The 25314-nt window shown below is 45.5% G+C and overlaps 1 protein-coding gene across 1 annotated transcript in view; it reads right to left on the bottom strand.

Annotated features, from left to right (window-relative positions):
• The window catches only part of KIF9 (kinesin family member 9), a 53817-nt gene that overhangs the window by 5447 nt on the left and 23056 nt on the right, over positions 1-25314 (bottom strand). Inside the window, exons 12-21 of the mRNA XM_046640406.1 lie at positions 22063-22131; positions 21190-21294; positions 19932-19987; positions 19051-19141; positions 18438-18571; positions 16676-16867; positions 15267-15481; positions 12039-12215; positions 11608-11723; positions 11093-11197 (exon numbers count right to left, since the gene is read on the bottom strand). Coding sequence (XP_046496362.1) covers positions 11093-11197; positions 11608-11723; positions 12039-12215; positions 15267-15481; positions 16676-16867; positions 18438-18571; positions 19051-19141; positions 19932-19987; positions 21190-21294; positions 22063-22131 — 1260 coding nt within the window. The remainder of the gene's footprint in view (positions 1-11092; positions 11198-11607; positions 11724-12038; positions 12216-15266; positions 15482-16675; positions 16868-18437; positions 18572-19050; positions 19142-19931; positions 19988-21189; positions 21295-22062; positions 22132-25314) is intronic.

The following is a 25314-nucleotide window of genomic DNA, read 5'->3' as shown; positions in this document are numbered from 1 at the left end:
TTCCCCTGAAACACTTATGGTGAAGCCTTGATCCTCAATGTGATGGTATTTAGAGGTGGGACCTTTGGGAGGTAATTAGGTGTAGATGAAGTCATGAGGGTGGAGCTCTCATGATGGGATTAGTGCCCTTATAAAAAGAGGAAGAGAGAAGTGACATCAGCATCATGGCAGAGTGAGCTCTTCTCTTAGTCTCTCCCCCCAACATACAACAAAACGGACATTCATAAATCAACAGAGGACATCCACACAACACAATAGATGTCTGAGAGATCCACACAGCCATACATCTGAAGGTGGTAGTGCTGGACCCCCAGGGAGGCAGTGGAAGGAGGTATGCAGATCTCCTCTCCCTCCCCAGCAGCAGCAATCTAAGGTGCAGGACCCCAAGTGGCAGTCAGTGCACAACTCTGAGAGGAGAAGGGAGAAAAGGCAGCCCTCCATGAGAACACCTTCACTCTTGGAGTTGCCTCCCAGCCTGTGGGAATGCTCCACACCAAGGCAGCTAAGCAACCCCAAGGGCACCCTCCCAAGCTGATCAGCCCAAGCAGGGAGCCAGTGAATGCAGAATGGGAACGTGGGTGAAAAAGAAGGTGTCCCCTCTCCCCTCATCCCACCTGGTACATCAGCTCTGGTCAGCCAGAGCAGGGGATCTCTGCTAAAGCACCTGTGCCTATGTGTGTAAAGCAGCAGCAGCCAGACACAGAAAGCCATATCAGCACAGCTTCCAACAGACTGGTACAATTGCCAGGGGGTGTGGCAGGCTCAGCAAACACAGCCCCTGCCTCCTCAGTGGTGACAGGTGGAATCCTCAACCAGATACTACCACTATGCAATGGCAAAAGTCCACCCCATCAAACAACATGAAGAAATATATTAACTCTCCAGACCAGAAGGAAAATGACAAGTAACCAGAAACCAATCCTGAAGTCGCAGAAATTTACAGTGTAAATGACAGAGAATTCAAAATAGTTATCATAAAGAAGCTCAACAAGTTACAAGAAAACTCAGAAAGACAGTTCAATGAATTCAGGAATAAAATTAATGAGCAGAGGGAATTCTTCACAAAATAAATTGAAACAAACAAACAAAAAACCCAATCAGAAATGTTGGAGATGAAGAACACAATGGATGAGATTTTTTAAAATTTGGAATCCTTAAAAAACAGAGCTGATATTATGGAGGACAGAATTAGTAATTTAGAGGACAGAAATATAGACATGTTTCAGGTGAAGAAGTAGAGAGAGAACTAACACTAAAAATAAATGAAGAAATTCTCCAAGAAATATCTGACTCAATTAGGAAATGCAACATAAGGATTATGGGTATTCTAGAGGTAGAGGAGAGGGAGAATGGAGCAGAGAGCTTCTTCAAAGAAATAAGAGCTGATGGGCTGGCCCCATGGATGAGTGGTTAAGTTTGTGCACTCTGCTTAGGCGGCTCAGGGTTTCTCTGGTTTGGATCCTGGGCACAGACATGGCACCACTCACAAGGCCACGTTGAGGCAGCATCCCACATGCTAGAAGGACCCACAACTAAATTATACAGCTATGTGCTGGGGGGATTTTGGGAGAAAAAGCAGAAAAAAAAAAAAGAAGATTGGCAACAGTTGTTAGCTCAGGTGCTGATCTTTAAAAAAAAAAAAGAATAGCTGAGAACTTACTAAACTTGGACTTGAACTTACCAAACACATAAATGAAGCTAAGAGAACTCCTACTTACACCAATGTAAAAAAACCTTCTCCAAGGAATATATTAGTAAAACTGGCAAAAGTCAATGACAAGGAAAAAATATTAAGGGCAGAAAGACAGAAGAAAATAACCTACAAAGGAACCCCTATCAGGCTTTCAGTGAAATTCTCAGCAAAAATCTTACAGGCTAGGAGAGAGTGGACTGAAATATTCAAATACTGAAATACAAAAACTTTGAACGGAGAATATTCTATCCAGTGAAACTATGCTTCAGATACGATGGAGGAATAAAAACTTTCCCAGATAGGGGCTGGCCCAGTGGCACAGTGGTTAAGTTCACATGTTCCACTTTTGTGGCCTGGGGTTCGCCAGTGCAGATCCCAGGTGAGGACCTACGCACCTCTTGGCAAGCCATGCATGGCAGGTGTCCCACATATAAAGTAGAGGAAGATGGGCACAAATGTTAGCTCAGGGCCAGTCTTCCTCAGCAAAAAAGAGGAGGGTTGGCAGCAGTGTTAGCTCAGGGCTAATCTTCCTCAAAAATAGATAAATAAGTAAAAACAAAAAAACCCCAACATTATACAAAAAAAACTTTCCCAGGTAAACAAAAGCTGAGGGAGTTCATTGCCACAATGTTCCCCCTACAAGAAATGATCAAGAATGTGCTCATATCTGAAAAAAAAAAAGGGTTTTCAAAGCCTTGAGCAAGGAGATAACTAGACAAAATCAGAAAACTGCAGCTCTCTATCAGAACAGGTTAGCAAACACTCAATTATAACAGTAAAGATAAATGGGAAGGAAAGCATTAAAAATAACTATAGTCACTTCACTTTAATCACAAACTCACAACACAAAACAGAATAAGTTGTGACAACAATGACTTAGATGGGGAAGAGGAAAGGGATGGAAATTGCTCAGGCTAAGGTCACAAGAGGCTATCAGAAAATGGTCTGTCTCATCTACGAGATCTTTATACAGACTTCATGATAACTACTAAACAAAAAATCAAAACAGAGACACAAATGATTAATAACGAGAAAACTGAGAAATCCATCATAGCAAACCACCAAACTGAATTGGCAGTTGGAAATACATAGGACGAAAAACAAGAGAAATACAGAACAACCAGAAAACAAGTGATAACAGGGCACTACTAAGCCCTCATATATCAATAATCACTGTGAACGTAAATGAATTGAATTATCCAACCAAAAGACACAGAGTGGCTGAGTGGATTAAAAACAAGACCCCAGAATATGCTGCTACCAGGAAACACATCTCAGCTGTAAAGACAAACACAGGCTTAGAATGAAGGCATGGAAAATGATACTCCAAGCTAATGGAAAAGAAAGCAGGTGCTGCTATACTTATATCAGATAAAGTAGACTTTAAGATGAAAGGGACAATGAGAGATAAACAGGGGCATTATATAATGATTAAAGGGACACTCCACCAAGAGGACATAACACTTATAAATACATATGCACCTAACATAGGAGTGTCAAAGTACATAAAATAACTATTTACAGACCTAAAAGGAGAAATTAACAGCAAAACAACAATAGTAGGGGACCTTAACACCCCACTTACATCAATAGATAGATCATCCAGACAGAAATTCAACAAAGAAATAATGGAATTAAATGAAAAACTAGACCAGATATATATATATATATATATACATATATAGAACACTCCATACAAAAGCAACAGAATACATATTCTTCTCAAGTGCACATGGATCACCCTCAAAGATAGACCATATGTTGGGAAACAAGGCAAGCTTGAATAAATTTAAGAAGATTTAAATCATATCAAGCATCTTTTCCAACTATAATGCTATGAAACTAGAAATAAACTACAATAAAAAAGCTGGGAAAAGGACAAATATGTGAAGACTAAACAACACGCTTCTGAACAACCAATGAATCATTGAAGAAATTAAAGGAGAAATTAAAAACTATCTGGAGACAACTGAAAATGAAAATACATCATACAAATTCATATGGGATGCAGCAAAAGTGGTCCTAAGAGGGAAATTCATAGCAATATAGGCCCATCTTAACAAACAAGACAAATCTTAAGTAAGTAATCTTAAACTGCACCTAACAGAACTAGAAAAAGAAGAACAGACAAATCCCAAAGTCAGCAGAAGGAGGGAAATAATAAAAATTAGAGCAGAAATAAATGAAATTGGAACAACAAAAAAAACAGTAGATAGGATCAATGAAACTAAGAGCTGGTTCTTTGAGAAGATAGACAAAATTGACAAACCCTTAGCCAGATTCACTAAAAAAAAAGAGAGAACCCTCCAATAGATAAAATTAGAAAAAGGAGAAATTACAATGGATACCACAGAAATACAAAGGATTATAAAAGAATACTATTAAAAACTATATGCCAAAAAAATGGACAATCTAGAAGAAATGGGTAAATTCTTAGATTCATACAACCTCCTAAAACTGAATCAAGAAGAAATAGAGAATCTGAATTAAACCAATCACAAGTAAAGAGATTGAAACAGTCATCAAAAACCTCCCCAAGGGGCTGGCCTGATGGTGTAGTGGTTAAGTTCACACACACTCTGCTTCAGTGGCCCAGTGTTTGCAGGTTTGGATCCTGGGCACAGACCTACACACTACTCATTAAGCCATGCTGTGGTGGCATCCCACATACAAAAAATAGAGGAAGATTGGCATAGATGTTAGCTCAGGGCCACTCTTCCTCAAGCAAAAAGAGGAAGATAGGCTATAGATGTTAGCTCAGGGACAATCTTCCTCACACACAAAGACAAAAAAACAAAACTCCCCCAAAATAAAAGTCCAGGACTTTTCTACCAAACATTCAAAGAAGATTTAACACCTATCCTTCTCAAATTATTCCAAAAAATTGATGAAGATGGAACACTTCCTAATTCGTTCTATGAGGCCAACATCACCCTGATCTCTAAGCTAGACAAGGACAACACAAAGAAGGAAAATTACAGGTCAATGTAGCTGATGAACATAAATGCAAAAATTCTCAACAAAACATTGGCAAACTGGATACAGCAATACATTGAAAGGATCATACACCATGATCAGCTAGGATTTATAACAGGGATGCAGGGATGGTTCAACATCCTCAAATTAATGAATGTGATAGACCAAATTAACAAAATGAGGTGTAAAAACCACATAAGTATCTCACTAGATGCAGAAAAAGCATTTGACAAGATCTAACATCCATTTATGATAAAAACTCTCAATAAAATGGATATAGAAGGAAAGTACCTCAATGCAATGAAGGCAATATATGACAAACCCACAACCAACACCATACCCAATGGTGAAAAACTGAACGCCATCCCTCTGAGAACAGGAACAAGACAAGGGTGCCCACTCTCACCATTCTTATTCAACATAGTACTGGAAGTTTGGCCAGAGAAATTAGGCAAGAAAAAGAAATAAAAGGTATCTAAATTGGCAAGGGAGAAGTGAAACTCTTGCTGTTTGCAGATGACATAATTCTATATATAGAAAACCCTAAAGAATCCATCAGAAAACTGTTAGAAATAATCAACTACTACAGCAAAGTTGCAGGGCACAAAACCAACTTACAAAAATCAGTTGCGTTTCTACACTCTAATAATGAACTAACAGAGAGAGAACTCAAGAATACAATCCAATTTACAATTGCAACAAAAGGAATAAAATGTCTAGGAATAAATTTAACCAAGAAAGTGAAAGACTCATACAATGAAAACTGTAAGATATTATTGAAAGAAATCGATGACGACATAAAGAAATGGAAAGATATTCCATGCTCATGGATTGGAAGAATAAACATAGTTAAAATGCTCATATTACCTAAAGAATCGACATATTCAATGCAATCCCAATCAGAATCCCAATGACATTCCTCACAGAAAGAGAACACGGAATCCTAAAATACATATGGGGCAACAAAAGGCCCCAAGTAGCTAAAGCAATCCTGAGAAAAAAGAACAAAGCTGGAGGCATCACAATCCCTGACTTCAAAATATACTACAAAGCTAAAGTAATCAAAACAGCATGGTACTGGCACAGAAACACACACACAAATCAATGGAACAGAACTGAAAGCCCAGAAATAAAACCACACATCTACAGACAGCTAATCTTCAACAAAGGAGCCAAGAAATACAATGGAGAAAGGAAAGTCTCTTCAATAAATGGTGTTGGGAAAACTGGACAGCCACATGCAAGAAAATGAAAGTAAGCCATTATCTTACACCATACACAAAAATTAACTCAAAATAGATTAAAGTCTTGACGGTAGGATGTGAAACCATAACACTCCTAGAAGAAAATATAGGTAGCACACTCTTCGACATCGGTCTTAGAAGCATCTTTTCAAATATCATGTCTACTCAGGCAAGGGAAACAAAAGAAAAAATAAACAAATGGGGCTATATCAGATTAACGAGCTTCTCCAAGGCAACGGAAACCAGGTAAAAAATGAAAAGACAACCAACCAACGGAAGAAAATACTTGCAAATCATCTATCTGACGAGGGGTTAATCTCTCAAATATATAAAGAACTCATAAAACTCAACAACAAAAAACCAAACAACTCAATCAAAAAATAGGCAGAGGATATGAACAGACATTTTTCAAAACAAGATATACAGATAGCCAACGGGCACAGGAAAAGATGATCAACTTCATTACTTATTAGGGAAATGCAAATCAAAACTACAACGAGACATGATCTTACATCTGTTAGAATGGCTATAATTACCAAGACAAAAAAATTACAAATGTTGGAGAGGATGTGGAATATACTAAAACTCACTGATTTGTACACTTTAATTGGGTGAATGTATCATATGTAAATTATATCTCAAAGATGTAAAAAGAGCATGAAATAAGAGTTTATAAAAAATGACCAAACATATTTGAAGGAGAACCAAGTAGAATTTTTAGACAGAGCTCACGATGGCATTAACAAAGTGGAATAGGAATCCTAAATAAATTATCCAAAGTACAGCTGAGGAGCTGTATGAAATGACAGAGATGAGGAGCTGGAAGAAATGACAGAGATTTTAAGAGACAGAGAGGACGGAATGAGAAAGTCTAACACACATCTAATCAGAATCCTAGGAAAGAGAAAAGGAAGAAAAGGGAGGCAGTATTCAAAAAGATAATGGCTCCAATATCCCTTCATGATAAAAATACTCAATGACTTAGGTACAGAAGAGAACTTTTTCAACCTGATAAAGGGAAGGTTTTAAGAAAGAACTTCAAAGTATGCTACTCAAAGCATAATCCTGGCCTGAGCAGCATGGGCATCATCTGGGAGCTTATTAGAAATGCAGATCTCAGACTCTGCCTTAGACCTGTTGCATCAGAATCTGCATGTGAACAGCCTGATGATTCATGCGCACAGCACAAGGTGAGAAGTATTGCTCTAAGGTTCTTTTTTCTAAGTAAACCCCACTGCTGACATCATATTTAATGGTGAAAGAATTAATACCTTCTCCCTAAGATCAGGGATAAAACAAGGATGTCCACTTTCACCTCTTATATTCAACACTGTACTGGAGGTTCTAGCCAGGGAAATTAGGAAAGAAAAAGATATAAATGGTATCCAGATTGGAAAGGAAGAAGTAAAACTATTTCTATTTGTAGATGCCATGATCTTGTATATAGAAAATCCTAAGGAGTCCACTAAAAAATTATTCGAATTAATAAATGAGTTTTTTAAGACTGCAGAATACATCAATACACAAAAATCAAATGTATTTCTATACACATGCAATGAACAATCCAAAAATGAAATTAAGAAAACAATTCCATCATAATAGCATCAAAAAGAATAAAATACTTAGAAATAAATTTAATAAAAGAGGTGCAAAACTTACACTTTGAAAACTATGAAACATCGCTGAAAGAAATTAAGACTTAAATAAATAGAAAGATAGCCTGTGTTCACAGATTTGAAGACTTAATATTGTTAAGATGGCGATACTCCCCAAAGCAATCTATAGATCCAATACAACCCCTATTCAGCTGGATTCTTTGCATAAATTGACAAGCTGGTCCTAAAATTTGTATGGAAATGCAAGGGACCCAGAATAGCCAAAACAATCTTGAAAAAGAACAAAGTTGGAGGATTCATACTTTGCAACTTCAAAACTAAATACAAATCTAGAGTAATCAAGATGGTGTAGTACTGGCATAAGGATACATATAGATCAATGAACAGAAGTGAGAGTTCGAAAATAAACCCTCACATTTATGGTCAATTGGATTTCAACAAAAGGTGCCAAGACAATTTAATGGAGAAAGAATCACTTTCTCAACAATTGGTGCTGGGAAAACTGGATATCCACAAGCAAAGGAGTAAAGTTGGACCCCTACCTCACACCATGTGCCCCTTCCTCTGAGTCCAGCAGGGGCAGGTCTCTCTGTGGCTGGAGAAGGAAGCCCCTGCATGGTAGTCACAGTCAAATGATCTTGAAGCTGGGCTGCCTAGGCCTACTTTCCCCTACTCCATTCTCTCCCAAATGATCTGGGAGAGCCCTGCCTACCCACAGAGAGATTTTCATGAACAATTCTGAGTGAGCTCTTTGGAGTGAGGCAATGGGGTCCATGGGAGCAGAGTGGCCAGGGTCTCCTTCCCCAACCAAAGTAGTTCAGTTCCAGCAAACCTTTCCAGAGGGGCAAGGCTGTCCACTGAGCTGGGCCTCCCTCCAGGGGCCAGGGTTAATAAAGCATGATGCTCACAGATAAGGCTAAGTGGTGCCTGGGTAAAGCCATCCTCTCTCCTGCCTAAAGGAGTGGGCCCAGGCAGCTGGAGTGGGCAGGTGACCCTGCCCCAAGCCATAGCTGATTGGACCAAGAATGTACACTTAACCCAAGAAGAGTCAATTACACTCTCCCTCCAGAAAGACATAAAGTAAGTAGTCAGGTGATACTGGACATGGGGCTGGGAAGTCCTAGAAAATAAGGGCAAGCCTGGGCTGAGACTGGGGCTAGAAAATGAGAGGTGGTGTAGGGAGAACAGATAGGGAAATAGCAGATCTCAGGGAGAAGCTAAGGCCAAGTCTGGAGGGAATAAGGCCTGGAGGGAGAGGAGCCTGGGGTGTGCTTGCTGTGGATGAGCTCTGTGGTCTGCTTCTCAAAGTGTGGTCCTGGACTAACAGCCTGGGCATCATCTGAGCACTTATCAGAACTTCAGATCTCAGGCTCTACCCTAGACCTGCTGCATCTGAATCTGCAACCTAACAAGACCCCTGGTGATTCATGTGCACAGCACAGGGTAAGAAAGGCTAGTCCATGGCACCTGCAGAATTCGTGTTAACAGATCCTTTCACTCAAGCTTCTTTGAGTGGGCTTCAGCTCCTCATAGCCAACAAGGTCAGTAAAGGTGTCAGCTTAACTAAAAATGTGAAGAATGGGGGCTGGCCCCTTGGCCGAGTGGTTAAGTTCGCGCACTCCGTATCAGGCGGCCCAGTGTTTCGTTAGTTCGAATCCTGGGCGCGGACATGGCACTGCTCATCAGACCACGCTGAGGCAGCGTCCCACATGCCACAACTAGAAGAACCCACAACGAAGAATACACAACTATGTACCGGGGGGCTTTGGGGAGAAAAAAGAAAAAATAAAATCTTTAAAAAAAAAAATGTGAAGAATGAACTCAATCAGAGGAAAGTCTTTTGAATTATGACGCAAAACGTAGAAGACAAGAAAGAAAAGACTGGTACACTTGATTTCATAAAAATCAACAAAATAACTACAAAAAAACATAAGTAGAGCCAAAAGACAAATGACAAACAGGGAAAAATATTTGCAACTCATATCATAAAGAGCTAATCTCTCCAATATCTGAAGAGATCCTACAAATTTGTAAGAAAAAGACCAACAACCAATAGAAAAATGGGCAAAAATATGAACAGGCAGTTTGCAGGAAAAGGAAACATTTGAAAAAAAGCTCAACTTCACTCATAATAAGAGAAATGCAAATTAAAGCTACATCGAGAGACCATTCTTCACCTTTCAGATTGGAAAAAAATGAATAGTGGGATAATACTTCTTACGGTGAGGCTTGGGCAACAAGCATCCCATATACCCTCCTGTGGGAGTGCTGATGGTTCCAGCTCCTGACACTATCCATCAAAAGTACAAACGTCCTTTTGACCAAGAAATTCACTTCTACAAATCTACCATTAACACATATTCACTTATGTGTGAATTCACATTTGTACAAGGTTAATTATCACAGCAATATTTACAACACACTCTTTTTTTTGGTGAGGAAGATTGGCCCTGAGCTAACATTTGTTGCCAATCTTCCTCTTTTTGCTTGAGGAAGATTGGCCCTGAGCTAACACCCATGCCAATCTTCCTTTATTTTTTTTGTGTGTGGGACACTGCCACAGCATGGCTTGATGAGTGGTATATAGGTCCATGCCTGAGATACAAACCTGTGAACCCCAGGCTGCTGAAGTGGAGCACATGAACTTAACCACTACACCACCAGGCCAGCCCCATCACAGCAGTATTTCTAATAGTAAAGAAATGGAACCTCCTAAATATCCCTCAATATGAGATGAGTTAAATAAACTGTGATATATCCTTGCAATGGAATACTACTATGCAGCTGTGAAAAAGAACACAGACGCTCCCATGGGTTAACATGGATATACTATTAAGTGGAAAAAGCAAGATGCAGAACTATATGAAGAGGGAATACTAGAAACAAGTGACAGGGCTTCCCTGTCAGAGGGGATTGATGAGAGCTGGGCCGATGAGATCTCGTATTTGTCCTTTCACGCTTTTTAATGTTTAAACGGAATGTATCACCTACTGAAATATAAATAAATACAACAAAAATATTTTTAAAAGGATGAACTCACTAGGGCAGTGACCCTATGTGCATCTGCCACCTACTGCGTAAGAACTGCCTCCGGGCACAGAGAAGTACACAGGAAACAGGCCCTCTGTGTTCTGGCTCCAGGCTGGGTCTTGACAGAGTGGAGACTCTCTGCTCCAGTCCAACCTGCTCAAGGAGTACAGGACCAGGCTTGGCCCACGGCTGACACTGGGTCTAGCCACCTGTGTAGGGTGGCCCTCATTGGAGAGGTCCTCCCCAACAGGCTGTGACCTCAGGGGATCCCCAAGCCCTGTCCTGAGCTGTGAACCACACATGGGCTGGCTTAGCACTCACCAGCCATGGGCAGGCCTGGACATGTGGGACCCCTACTGGGTCCAGCCCAGTCCCAGGACTCTGGAGTTGGCAGAAGATACCCACTGACTCTGGGTGACTCCAGATCTCCCTGGGCTGGCATATTCCTCTTCCATCTCTCTGAAGTGAGGAGTGTCCTACTAATGAGGTCCCTGAGGCCCCACCTTCATGGAGACATCAACCCCCAGAGTTACCTTCTGTTCCGTTTTGACTTTGGCATTGTAGAAGGAGATGGAATCAGGGCCCTCGGGCAGCATTGTCTGCTGCAGCTGGCTGAACTTGTCCTGGTCATCTTCTCCCTAGGGGAGGCCCAACTCAGCTCAGTCCCTTCAGCCTGGCATTGTCAAAATCTACCCTGACAAGGCCTATGGTGGGCATCCTCAGGGCAGCCCCTCACTAGGTTTGCAAACCCCCACCAAGTGTAGGTCACAACTCCCAGCCCCAAGTTTGCCAGCATTATCACGCCCTGTAACTGCCACCTCGGAAGGATGAGCCACCCAAGAAGGGAAGCAGTAAGTAGTGTTTTCTGTGTCCCCATCATCAATAACTGGGGAGAGACCTGTACCTGCCCACCTGCCTGGGCTGGCTATGGGAGGGGCTGGGAGCAGCCCATACACTGCCACGTTTGTGGAGAGAACAGAGGACAAGGGGTACTGATCACTGCCCTGTGCTCATCCATCATCCCCACCCCTGCCCTTGTGCCACTCACCAGAGACATGATCCTGCTGACAGGTATCATGCCCGGTCTGATGCTGCTACCCGGCTTTAGTGCCACCTGCATGTCCTCAGGGATGAAGAAGGACTCATTGTACCAGATGTCAAATTCTGCAAGGAAGTAGGAAGACAGCACTGTGAGGTGTGGAGGAGTCCCTGAGGAAGCAGGTACAGGCTGTGTGTGCCTGTCTGTCTGTTTTGTGCCTGTCACAGGTTCACCCTCTGTTCACTTCCTGCTCCAGGGTCTCACCCTTTCCCATCATCATCTCCTGCCCTTACAGTCCTGGAAACACACATCCGAAGCCCCTGCCTAGCCCCTGCCTCTGCCAGAGAGAAGCTCTGAAACCACTCCTAGAGCCCAGGCAGTGGCCCTGCCCTGTGCCTTCTGGGACCTCAGGTGGCCCCCAACTTTCCCAAATGGCGCACCTGTGAGCAGGCGGTGGCGACACTGATCCACCAGGTGCTGGCAGTACTGGATCTCTGCCCTGAGGTCACGCAGGTCTTGATACTCAGTACGGTACTGCTTCTTGAGGTCTTTGAGCTTCAGGATCAGCAGGAACTCCTCCTCATCAATGATCATCAGCCCCTGGTTCTCATACTCACCTGCAGTGGAATGGATGTCAGGGAATGAGGTGCCCACCTAGGAGGGCAGGGAGGCATTCCAGAAAGAGGGGACGGTGCTGGCAACACATGAAGACAGGAGACCAGGGGAAGGGCTGGAGCGTGGCATAGGGGTGGGCAAAGCACAAGGAGCACCAGGGGCAGGGAGAGGGAGCTCAGATCAGAGGGCCACACTGGCATTCTTAGGACAAATAGGAGGGGTGGGCAGAGGAGAGGGTAGAGATAGCCCATGCTCCCTGCTTATTTTGATCATAAACACATCAGCCAAAGATATTCAGTAAGCACGACAATTATACTGATGTTTACCTTTTTAGTAAATTATGTACACAAACTGCTATCACTGGCTAGTACCACAAGGCACTTGGGTAAAGTTCCTCATTAATAACAGTGGATGTAAACCCACATTTTGAATTGTCTCCTTGATGACTTCAATATTCTCTGGCTACTTTCTTGTTAGAGATGATAGACGTCTGTATCACACTGAGTGGCCGTCAGAGGGCTCCAGGAGGAGAGTGGTCAGTTGTGCTATCAGGCATCTCCTCCACTCATGGTCTTTTTTCACGGACCTTTTATTTTAAGGCCTGTCAGTTTGATGAGGGTTGTTAGGTTAAGACAAAATAACACAGTCTGTGGAGTCCACTGCCCACAGCACCTTGAAAGCTCAGCAAAGATGTCATGTCAACCCAAGCAGGGTGTGGGGCTTCCACCCCCAGGACCTCTGGCAAGTGAGTCTTGTGTGTGACCGACGTATGTGGCTGGGGTATATGAGGTAGTCCCCAGGTGCTGGAGGAAAGTGTTAGCATTTCCACTGATATCTACTGGGGAAAAGTAAGACACATTGAGTGTCACTGACATCATCAATGGAGAGGCAAGGGTCCTGATTCAAGATGTCTGGAGTGCAGGGGTCCAGAGTCGGCCTCACCAGGTCCCTCACCCTCAGTCAGAGCTATCTGGCCTGTGAGCTGTGGGATGTCCCTGATGTGGTCATTTGGTACACACATATTCTTTACACAGTAGAGTCTTTACAATAGTCTGTTGAGATGGGGAGATACTATGAACATCCCAGAGGTCCTCTGATCACCTGCAAGGGAAAAACTTAAGAGACCTGAACTTAAGATGATTTAGTCTCACAAAAGACTAAATAATGTTCCAAATTCGCTGACCTTTCTGGGCCAAGAAGTAGCCATCAATCAAGTGCTTAGCAGGTATTTAAAAGGATGAATTTACTTGATCTGTTCCCTCAAGATAAAGGTATTTTACTTGGTATTTTAACAACCAATGAGAAAACAACCACTTTTAGAGGGAAAGAGCAAAAATGTTTTTTTGACGCTGATAGATAAAATTTTGAATATTTAAAAATATTATTTCTTCTCCATCTCATCCTTCAAAATAATCAATTTTCAGGTATTTTTAGGAGTAAGTGATACATCAGGATAGCATGCATATATATTATTTAAAATACGTAAACATGAGAACCAGCCCTGATGGCCCAGTGGTTAAAGTTTGGCGCACTCTACTTGGCGGCCTGGGTTCGGTTCCTGGGCATGGAACCACACCACTTGTTTGTCAGTAGCCATGCTGTGGTGGTGGCAGCTCACACAGAAGAATAGAAGGATCTGCAACTAGAATAAACAACTATGTTCTGAGGCTTTCGGGAGGGAAAAAGAAAAAGAGAGAGGAAAGACTGGCAACAGATGTTAGCTCAGGGTAAATCTTTCCCAGAAAAAAAAAACGTAAACATGAAATAAATGGTTGCATATTGAAAAAAGGTATGGCCAGAGGGGACAAAGAAGTGCTTGTCGGTCCTGTAAGACCCTCATTCTGGAAGTTCTGGATGGGGGCATATCTGAAACCACCATCACCCGCCTTTCCCCATTTCCCAGCCCCCTGGAGGGCTTTGTCTTCTGGAATAGTGTGTCATGGTTGGTCTGTAGGGTATGAGCAGAGTGGCCCCAAGAATTTGGAAATAAAGTTGCCCTCTGAGAAGTAAATGAGTGAAATGTACCCTCTTTCAATGAGATGATCCTTCTGACCTGCAGAAATAAACCAAATGACATCTGGAGATGCCCCAGGTGATCAGTGAGATCATTCATGAAAGCTGGCCTGGAATGGGGTTGTGATTTAGCAAGGGAAAGTCCAGTAACCTGTGGAGTGCCCTGTCTGGAAAAAGACAATGGGACCAAGCCAGGAATGTGAACAACAGTATGGCCTCTGAACCAGTAGCCTCAGTGTCGGGATGGTCGCTCATTAACATGCAGGTTCTGGGCCTGCTCCAGATCTCCTGAGTCAGAACCACTGGTGGGAGCCTAGGTCTACACTTGACCAGCCCTCCCAGATGAGCCCTTTGCACACTCAAGCTTGAGGGTTCTTGGCCCACAGTGAAGGTGTGGGCAGTGTCTGCCATTAGGACAGGACACCAGGTCAGGGTAATCAGGTGAGTACCCTCCCCACGCAAGGGTCTCTGCTTTGCAAGTCTGAGGGCCCCCCACACCATCTGCCTTAGGAGACGAGACTTTGACGGGCCAGCAGGGGTACTGAGGGTTTGGCATGAGGAATGGTGTTAGTGACAGTGAATCCCTTGGCCCTCTGGTATACACATTCTCATTTCCCTCCTCGGTCTCTAGTATCTTGACCAGCACCCTCACCCCAATCAGACCACTATGGGCAGTGAAGAGACCACACCAGGATCTGGGGACCTCGTGGGGGTCACCAACTGCCCATCTCCCTGGGGAAGCCTCTACAAGACAAAAAGCCTTTTTCTCCATGGGCAGCAGCATGTATCAGTTGGAAGGCTCAGCAGCAAGGTCTGAGATAACACAAAAATGGGGGACCCATGGTAGAGGCTGGCTGATAGGGGAGGACTCTGTGGCTCCCCAGGGCTGACTAGAGCCAAGTGATGACCCAGGGATGAAGACTGCACCCCAACATCTCCTGCTGGCTCCCTTCCATCTCGGTCCTCCAGTATCCAAGGCTGCCCTATTTGGAGCAGGATGACTCAGATCCCATAGCCACCTAGCTTCCCATCACATTTACCTTGCTTTTCCCTTAGTGACTTCTGGAAATTTAGTGCCTCCTTGGTCATGTCAATCTCCCGCTTGATGGCATTGATGCGCTGTGTGGTCTCGCTGGCCTTTTTCCTCCGTTCATTTAAGATGGATTTGTTTTCTTTGAAGATGCGGTTAATCTCACTACCTCGCTCGTTCTTAAAGTCCTCAAAGGCCACAGGCTTGGAGGGTGGGGTGCTAGGCCTGAAGACGGAGATGGAAGAGAAAGGAGAAATGGGACAGTTGTCTTAGAGCCACCAAGCACTTCACCTTTCTTCCATGGGGCTTCTGTAAGCAGAAGGCCAGAATTTCTGAGTACCACCTACCCCAGATGGAAGCTCAATTGTATAGGGATCATTCCTTCATCTCTGTTTCACTAGGCACACAAGGGCACATGACCATTGCAGAAAATGAGGAAGCAAGGAAAAGTGTAAAAAAAAGAAAGAAAAACAAAAAGCCATTCACGATCTATTGGCAGCCACACTTTGGTGTATTTCCTTCACGGATTTCTTTGATACATTTTTAAATGTTTGGGGTCATGCAGTATATATAGTTTTACGTCTTACTTTTTTCACAGAAGCATTCTTTCATGCCATTAAAAACCCTTAGAGAACTCTAGCTAACAAGATGTAAGATGACGTGTTGGGGCAGGGGGAAGTGGATTGTCTGAAACCTATTTTGAAATGCATCAAAAAAATAAGATGGATGGAAGGATGGAGGGATGGAGAGAAAGAGGGACACATGATGAAATAAGTATAGTTAACACATTAATTGTAGAATCAAGAAGGTTGTTCACTACACAATTCTTTCAACTTCTCTGAATGTTTGGAAATGTTCGCAAGCTAGGGGGAAAAATTCTTCATGAACAACCTTATACATTTCAAGAGCAGAGATAATAATTCACTTGGTGCCTTTTCCCTAATTTTTTCAAAAAATTTTTTTTTTACTTTTTAAATTAATGATGCAATGAACTTCTTTTTGCATAAATCTTTGCCCACATCTCTAGTCATTTCCTCAGGATAGTCCTAAAAACTCAATTACTGACTCACCAGGGAGAGGAACTTGGTGGTTGGAGGAAGGGGTCTCAGACCTTGAGAATTTTGTACCTTTTGAATGCATTACTTATTCAAAAAATATGTAAACTTAATTATTTAAATAATTGCTATTTGGAGGGTCTAAAACGATTCCATATATAATTGTGCATCTTGGGTGACTCCTGAGGTTGGACCATTTTGCACGTGCATAAGCCATCATGTTTCCTCTTTTTGGACTGTGCTCCCAGTCTTTGCCCACTATCTCCTATTTTATTTCTCTTCTACCTGCAAGTGCTCTTTACATGTGGAGAATCACACTCTGGTTTTGGATGATCTGGTGAAGGAGCTAGAATTAGATGGTCACCTGGGTGGGCGTAATTCTTCCTTTGGGGAGTCCGAGGAAGGGGGCTCGATGTTGGAGGTCTCCCGGTCCCGCAGAAGCATGTCTTTGACATCCCCATCCTTGGAGGATGGGGTCAGCTGAGTCTTAGAGATAGAAACATCCAAGTCCTTGCCACCCACAGGGCTGCTGGCACCTTCCTTTCTTGCCGAGGAGCTGGAAGGAGAAGACAGGGAGACCCCAAGGCTCAGTCATGGGCAGTGAGATGTCTCCAATGCTGATGGGAGTAACCTTTCTCAGTCCTCATAAACTAGAAGCCCCATCCCACTCAGCGCCCATATTGATCATAGACCTAGGCCAAAGGGCAAAGAGTACAATCCTAAGCCATGCAGATGGGGAGGAAGAGAGCATTTTTCTCCCTTTAATCAGAACAAGCAGCCCTCCCTTCAGCAATCTCAGCAGGAGACACCTGGGAAAAATGGGCAGTCTCCAGGTTCAAAAGCATGTGGTCCTGTTGGGTGGGCCGCAGCCTCCCAGGAGCATCATGACTGCTGAGGTATTAGTCACACAGGTGTCCCTGGGAAGGAGTGGCAGAGCTCCACCCAGGGTGGGTCTGTCTGCGGGCCAATGACAAAGCAGGACAGGTTTGCCCTGCTGCTCTGACCAGTCCACAACCTGCTCTCTCCACCTACATCAGTGCCCACACCAGCTCCCAGGAAAGTAGGCACCCTCCCTCTCTAAGTGATGGTGCCTGGGATCCTCCCTCACAGAGAGGCACATCTGGGCAGGCCTGGACTGACAAGAGGATGCCCCCAGCTCTTTCCACCGTTTCCTCCCCTCTTCTTCTTGCAACAAGTGTGCATTGGGGAACCAAGCCTCAATCCTCCTGTTATTGCACTAATCACCTGGTGGCAGAACAGAGAGGGCTAGGGTGTGACCGCCCTTCCTGAAGAGGCCAAGGGCATCAGCAACCCCTGCTACCCAACTCCGTCCTGTGTGTGACAGTTGTCTACAATCAGCCTTGGCCTGTGTCCTTTTACAAGTGATAGTAACAGCAACAACACGTTTCTACTGAGTACTTTCCAGGGACAGGGACTGCACTCACTCACTTATCCTCACAACTCCAATGACTTTGATGCAATTATTATTATTTGCATTTTAGAGATGAGGAAATAGACACACATACCTCACACAAGGAGACCCCTTGGGCAAAAGAAGTACAGAGCAGGGAAGTGAGCCCAGGCATCACCTCTGGAGCCTGTGCTCTGGCCCACAGCTACCCAGCACCTCCTGGGGAGGGTGGCTCATTAAGTGAACCTTGACATCCTTCCCACCTTGCACATACAAATGAGTCTTGCCTGAAAGGTGAATTGGTGTTTTTAGGTGACATGACTGCTAGTCAGCTGGGACACAGAAGGTCTCTGGTTGGGGGTGGGAGGGTTTCCACAGGAAGTACCAGAGGGTGAGTGCTGGCCCGGCTTCTCACTTTGACTGCCATTCATTAGTGGTGTGAACTTAGAAGTAATTCCCCATCTCTGAGCCTCAGTTTCCTCATGAGTAAAATGGAGACATTAACTCTCACCTCATGGAGTTGCTGTGCAGATGAGAGGTGACCAGCCCCAGCATGGGCCCCACAGATGTTGCTAGTATTGGCAACAATGAGGTCCACTGTGACCACGCAGTAGCTAAGACACCAGGGGGAAGATGGAGACAGCTTGTGTCCTCCCTTTCACCAGCCAAAGAGGGTCAGGTGCTAAACAGGCAGAGCATCAGGAAGGTCACTCACCTGAGTTGCTCTTTGAATGTCTTCTTGGACTTGGCTTTCTTCCCAGGTTTGGCAGAGAAAGGGGCAACCCCGAGTCCAAAGCCTTGTCCGTCAGGCTCGCCCACTAGGTGGCCATCAACGTCCATAAGCCCTGCCTGGATAGAGGCCAGTTGTAGGGCCAAGGGTTAGATTAATGGTTTGGGGCACTCGTGGACCCAAGTGTATATGAGCTGAAGGCTCAGGTGGACATGTTCATCCCACACATCAAGATGTGACTGCTGCTGCTGCTAGCTTCAGGCTGTCTCTGACCATCCTACCAAATGTCCACTTTCCATATCAACTCTTCTCACTGATCTGTGGTCTCATCCTGTACCCTGAGGATCTTAAGGCCTATTTCCAGCCTAACTCCAGGAACTGGCCTTGTTTATTATTAGCCATGTCTCCAATTTTGGAGATCATTTTGAATTCATATTTGGTTTACTTCTGCATGGGTCACCCCATGCTCATCCTGGTATTATCTTTACCTGTTGCAACCCTAGATCTGCTTTAATGCAGGACACTTGCTGCCTCTGGAAAGATCTAGGGATGGAAAAATCTGACATGAGTCCTGTCAACAAGAGGCAATCGTGCTTACCTTCTGGACAGCAGAAATGGCTGCAAAGTCATTCTTGTCTATGAGAGTGTACTTCCTGCGCAAAGCGCACTCCACTTCCTGTTCCTGTTGGCTTGGGATAGAGAGTGAAAGAACACCTTGCACCTGGGGCCATGTTGAACCCTCTGGGGCAAGAACCAAGTACTGAAGTTAGAAGATATTTGGGTGAGGCCCATTGTGATGGAGCCACGCCCTCATCATGAACCAGACCAGATAAAACAAGCTCATTTCATGCCCCCTACTCCCCAGTGCACACACCCAATGTCCAGCCCAAAAATCTGCAGGGGCCACCCATATGTGCCAGGAACATCTGCTCCCAGATGACTTAAACAAGGACTACAATCCTGCCTTGGGACCATGCTTCCCCACCTGGGTTCTGTCTCTAACAGGCCCTTCAGAATCATGTGATCAGCTTCTGTCATACCACCCAGCATGAGCTGCTCAGGCTACCGGAATGTCTGCATGCAAACAAACCGCAAACACCTCCTGAGGTGGGGTGGGGGGAGCAGGAGTGTTCATGATGCCCTGCTGTGGCCACACTCAGGGCTGGCACTCCAGAATGACCTCGTGTCCAAGTAATAAACTCAGAAAACATCCACCAGGGACTGCCTCCTCTCTGAGTAGCCCTCAAATGGAGGGCTGTCCTCCCTACTTCCCCCTGGTTAAGGGAAGGGCAGGAGGATTTGAGAGCTCAGGAGCAGACACTGTCAGGGACACCAAGAGCCTGAGCACACCCTGAGGACTCTGATCTGACTCCTCACACACGAGAGATAAGGTGGTGCACTTGGAGGCTGCATTCAGACCAGGGGAAATGAAAATGGCAGCCTCCTGTAGGAGTCGGGTGGGTAGGGAAGGTCCCTCACCTCAGAACCACCCGGAACTGGTTGAACACCTCCTGGATCTGTCTGAGGTTGATTATCTGGAGGGAAGAGAGCAAGGCAGAGGTTAGACCTCAGGCGCCACAGAACTGAGGCTGTGTCTATGTTAGTAGAGAAACCAGGACCCCTTGGCTAATGCTTTGACCATCTGTCCCGAGAATGGGACATCTGTAAATAGTCTCTCAGTAGAGTGGTAGTCAAGCCCTCCTCAAGAACAGAGAAACACCTGATTAATAGTTTTTCAAACTAAGTATTTACTGAGGCTATAAAAATCACCCTTTCTAAGTGAAGATCTCTATAAAATTAAAATGACTTTAGTCCTTGAAAATACTAAAAGAAAAATTTTAATAAAATTTATTGTCCTCAGCTCTGTCCTGCTTCCAAAAGGTTCCATTATGACTTTTTCTTGTGTGAGGTACAGATGCATACATACCTGTGGCTGGAAGAAGGCCATTGACCTCCCTCTTGGCCCTCTAGCCCACAAGCATTACCCTTAACAGAGGGTCAGTCTGGGGCTGCCCCTGACAAGAAGGCGAGAAAAGCCCACCCCTCAGTTGTCCCAGGCCTGCCTCTTATAGCTGCCCACAGTAATAGACCAGGGGGATCTGCCCATGTAGCTCCCTGAGGAGGAGTTTGCTGGCCTGCACTATAAAAACAGAATGCATTTTTCCCTCTGAGCGCCCTTTCCTCTGTGGCTGCTGTCTCTTCCTCCTTGGCCCTCTCTGACATAGGCCCTGGGGGTCTGCCTTGTAGACAACCAGCATGATCACAATGCTTTAACAGCTCACTCCACCTGGCACTGCCAAGCACCTGAGGTCCTGCAGCTCAGTTAATCCCAGCTCAGTTTCCCTCCCCACTGTACAGATGAGGCCACCAAAGTACATGAGGTTGAGCATTTTGCTGAAGTCACTTGGCAAGGAAACAGCTGAGCTGGGATTCGATCCAGGCCAGCCTGGCTCCACAGCCCATGCTTGTGCCCATAGTGATGAACCACCTACTGTGTGTCCAAGGCTGTTCAAGGCTGCTGGCCACTCTATGGGGCACCCACAGCCTTATAACCCTAAACATGGAAGCTGAGGCATCGGTGGGCTGAAGGGCCCCTGAGGCCAGGGGTCCAGCACCACCCACCCTACCCACTGCACAGTGTGAGGTTCCAAGGCCAGCACAGCACAAGTCATGGTGTGCCCAGGACAGGGAGGCCCAAGCCCACTGGGCATGGTGGTCCCAAGGAGGGGCTCCTTACATCGATCTCGTCCAGCGTCCCCTCCAGGTACCTCCGCACTTGGGAGTTGATCTCGGCAATCTGGATTTCATCCATGGGATCGTAGTTCACAAGGCTGCGGTTAGCCTTGGAGGAAGATGAAGAACATGTTGATGAGGTCCAAAAACCTGAGCCCAAGTAGGGATGGCAGGGGTCATTCTGAGAACCAAGGTGGGGAGGTTGGGCATAGGCCCTGGCCGCTCAAGCGAGCTCCATTCCCTTCACCATCAGGTCCTGGCAGAGAGGGCCTGACTCACAGGTGCTCAGGTCAGCAAAGGACAATCGGGTCAGGGAGAAAAGGCAAGGGCCTGCTACTCCAAGCAAGGAGGCTATGCTGGCTGAGTCTCAGCAGACTCTGTAGATGAGCACCGCAGGAGGAAGGTGGCTGCCGCTGCCTTGAGGTCCCTCTGGACTAGGAGTATCAGCCCAGGCAGGTCACTGAAGGACTCCTGCCCTCACCTCCTTGCCCACATGACTCCCTGCTGCTGCCTCTCCCCTACCACCCAGCCTGCCCCACCTCCCCCTGACCTTGACTCACCATGCTATCTACCCCTGTACTTCTCCCTGCCAGGCCCTTGGCCCCCTTCCCCTCATTCTTATGCCTACTGCCTACCTCTGATCCCTGACCATCTGACTCCCCTGTCCACATCAGAGGATGCTCTTCCAGTACCCCTGCCCACTAGGCATTGCTGGCCCCCCAGATCCTCTGCACCCCGCCCCAGTCATCCTGCCTACTTGGTCCTCCTACCCATCTGGTCCCCTCCCCACCCATTCCTCTGCCTATGCACCTCCCTCTGCCCATCCAGCATCCCAGCTCTGACTCCCTTGCCCCCACCCCCACCTCTAGCTCCTTACCAGGCTGTCATGGATAGCTAGCTCCTGCTTGAGCAGCACCAGTTCTTTCTCCAAGTTCTTGACCATTCGCTGCCAGGGAAACATAATTGGGGAGGGGGGGAGGGCGTGGGCAGGAGGATGGTCAGAGAGCCCACTCTGCCTCTCCCACATCAAACCTACAATTCCCCACCCTGTGCTCAGACATCCTGGCCTTTCCTGGTAATCCATGGAGTGTGATCTCAGCATCTAGACGATTCCTCCATACCGGCAACTTTTCCACAACTGGGGTGAGTTTAGGGTCTGAGGGGACCTCAGCAGTGCCCTGGCCTCTGCATCTTACAGCAGAGAAGACTGAGAACAGGGTGAGCACAGGCACCCATAGGCCACCTCAAACCCTAACTTCCAGGAGTTCCAGGACATTTCCAGTCTACCAGGGTAATGGTCCTCTCAGTGCAGCTCTTGCCTCCAGGAGCTTTCCATGCTTGGTGGTACCTTTTACCCTCCTCCTTCCCAACCACTGCACAAATGTATCACCATTCCCCACTGATAATCATGTATATGTTACCTCCCATTTTTTGCTACCACAAACCATGCTGCAAGAACACCTTTGTACTTACAGCTTTGTGTCCTTTCAGGTTTCCGTAGGGTAGCACAGTGATCTACGAGGCTTTCTGCAATCTGCCCCCATGACCTCTTTCCTCTGCTCTCCCCTAGCTTATACCACTTCCACCAAACTGGCACACTCTGGCCTCTGCACTGCCTCCCCTCTGCCTGGACACTCTTATCCCAGGTATTTCCATGGTTCACTCCCTTAGCTCCTTCAAGTCTTTCTTCAAAAGCTTCTAAATTCACCCTCTATGAAACTGCAACCCCAACCCCACCCTACACCACTCTTTCTTAAAATGTCACTCTACTTTTTTCATAGCACGCATTACCAACATAGCCTAGAGCAGAGCTGTCTAATAGAACTTTCTGTAATGATGAAAATGTTCTATATCTGTGCCATGAGCCACATATAGCAATTGAACACTTGCAATGTGACTATTGTGCCCAAGGAAGTTTTTAATTTTATTTAACTTTAACTAATTTAAGTAGCCACATGTGAGTAGTGGCCACTGTATTGGACAGTGAAGCTCTAGAATGTATGTATTTTTGTTTTTAAATTGTTAAAAATTTTTAAAGAAAAATTGTACATATTTAAAGTGTAAAACATGTTTTGATACACATATATGTAGTAAAATGATTACTACAGTCAAGCTAATTAACATACCCATCTCCTCACCTGGTTACCATTTTTTTGTGTAGTAAGAGCATCTGAGATCTACTTTTTTAGAAAATTTCCAGTGTACAATACAGTATTATTAACTATAGCTATTATGCTGTACATTAGATCCCCAAAACTTATTCATCTTATAACCGAAAATTTGTACTCTTTGATCAGCATCTGCCCACTCCCAGCCGCTGCCCTCTCCCCAACTCCTGGTAACCACCACTCTACTCTCTGCCTCTGGGAATTTGACTTTTTTTTTTTTTGAACTGAGAAAGCACACATTTTATTTTTATTTCTCATATCTTTGCCCAAAAAGTATTTGAGGAAGCTTATATACACAAATAACTTGAAGACGGAACACGTCACCCTCTTGCTTCAGTGGCTCCTCCCTGCCCTAGTTAACCTCTATCTTCACTCACAGTCAGCTCAACGTCGTTTCCTCAGCAATGCCCTCGGTGAACTCCCTGATGAAGGAGTTCCAGGGGATCTCTCTTCCACAGCACTCATAATTTGACTTTTTTTAATTTTAGGTTCCACACATAAACGAGATCATGCAGCACTTGTCTTTCTGTGTCTGGCTTATTTCACTTAGCATAATGTCCTCCAGGTACATCCACGTTGTTGCAAATGGCCTATTTCTCATGTTTTGTATATATCTCTCTCCCACCCCCAGGAGACTGTCAGCTCTTCGAGGGCAGACATTTGCATTTCTGTTTGTACATTAATGTATCCCAAGTGCTTCAAAAGCTGCCTGGCACACAGTAACTGCTCCGTAAATTTTAGGTGAATGGATAAGAGATCCATTTCTAGAACTGCTAAGACATTTACACAGGGACTTTGTGCTGAGAACCTTCACTGTGAACAAGGCTTCCTTTAGTTGTCAAAAAATGGCCGCTGGAGGGAGCCCCTGACAGCTGGATCCCAGGACTGGTGACCAAGGCTGTGACAGAACCCTGGCGTCTTAGGGGCTCAAAGCAGAGCACAAAGCCTGAACTCAAGGCACACGATCAGGGTCCAAATCCTGGCTCTGTCCCTCTGGGCAGCCTCAAGATGGTCCTTCAGGTGGACTTCCTATGAGGTGAAGGGGAAAGACTCGATGGCCAGTCCCTACTCATTCCCACTCACTCCTCCCAGCTGAGGGATCTCAGCTCTAGAAAATCCCTCATGCCCTAGTTAGGAAAAGTCTGGCCGAACTGTTGGGGGCCTCCAGCTTGGATGACTGTTCAGTGTGGCACGGAGAGCCAGACTTAGACCTCTGGGCCAGTCAGGTGATGTGGGGAAATGGGCCATTTTCTCCTACCAGTCACCAGCCTCCATGTCACACCCTGAGAGCATGGGAGCCAATTCCCCCAACGCCTGGCAGGCTTAGCGGCCTTCAACTTGCCCTCTTCTACTGACTAGAGAGAAGCTGCTTAGAAGCACAGGGCTGAAGCAGCAGACCCCATGGAACAGGGTCTAGCAGCACCTCCTGGCTGACCACCTCCCTTATAAAAATCAGGGCCATTTTCTGGATGGAGAAAAATGCCCTGGAAACAGCACAGACTCACATAAGTTTCCTGATGGTGAGGTGTTTCCATCTTAAATGCAATGAGGATAATTCAGAGAGTTCTGCTTAAGTCCCACACCAGGCTGGCAGCCGCTCTCGGCCTGAGAAGTTTCCCTATTTTGACCCCATTGCAGCTGCAGGTGTATCTCCTCCTGGCAGAGTAGGATACCCCAGGTTTCTCTCTCCTGACTGTCCAGGCCCATGGCTCAGAGCCTTTACACCCCCTCACAGAATCACAGACTGACAGATTGGGTGGGTCGTTGGAGGTGAGCAGCCCAACTCCTTAATCCACAGATGAATACCCTGAGGCCTAGAGTCTGAGCAACTCCTCACAGACAGCTAGTAGCAGAGGTGGATCAGGAACCCAGTCTCCTGCCTTACAGCCAGCCCCACTAGCCAAGGAAATTCTGCAGGGGCTATGCCACCTCGTTGAAACAGGCATCAGTACTGAAGATGG

Source organism: Equus quagga, chromosome 1 (genome assembly GCF_021613505.1).
Source record: "Equus quagga isolate Etosha38 chromosome 1, UCLA_HA_Equagga_1.0, whole genome shotgun sequence".
NCBI classification, from domain to species: Eukaryota; Metazoa; Chordata; class Mammalia; order Perissodactyla; family Equidae; genus Equus; species Equus quagga.
This window is presented reverse-complemented; position numbering and strand designations above follow the sequence as displayed.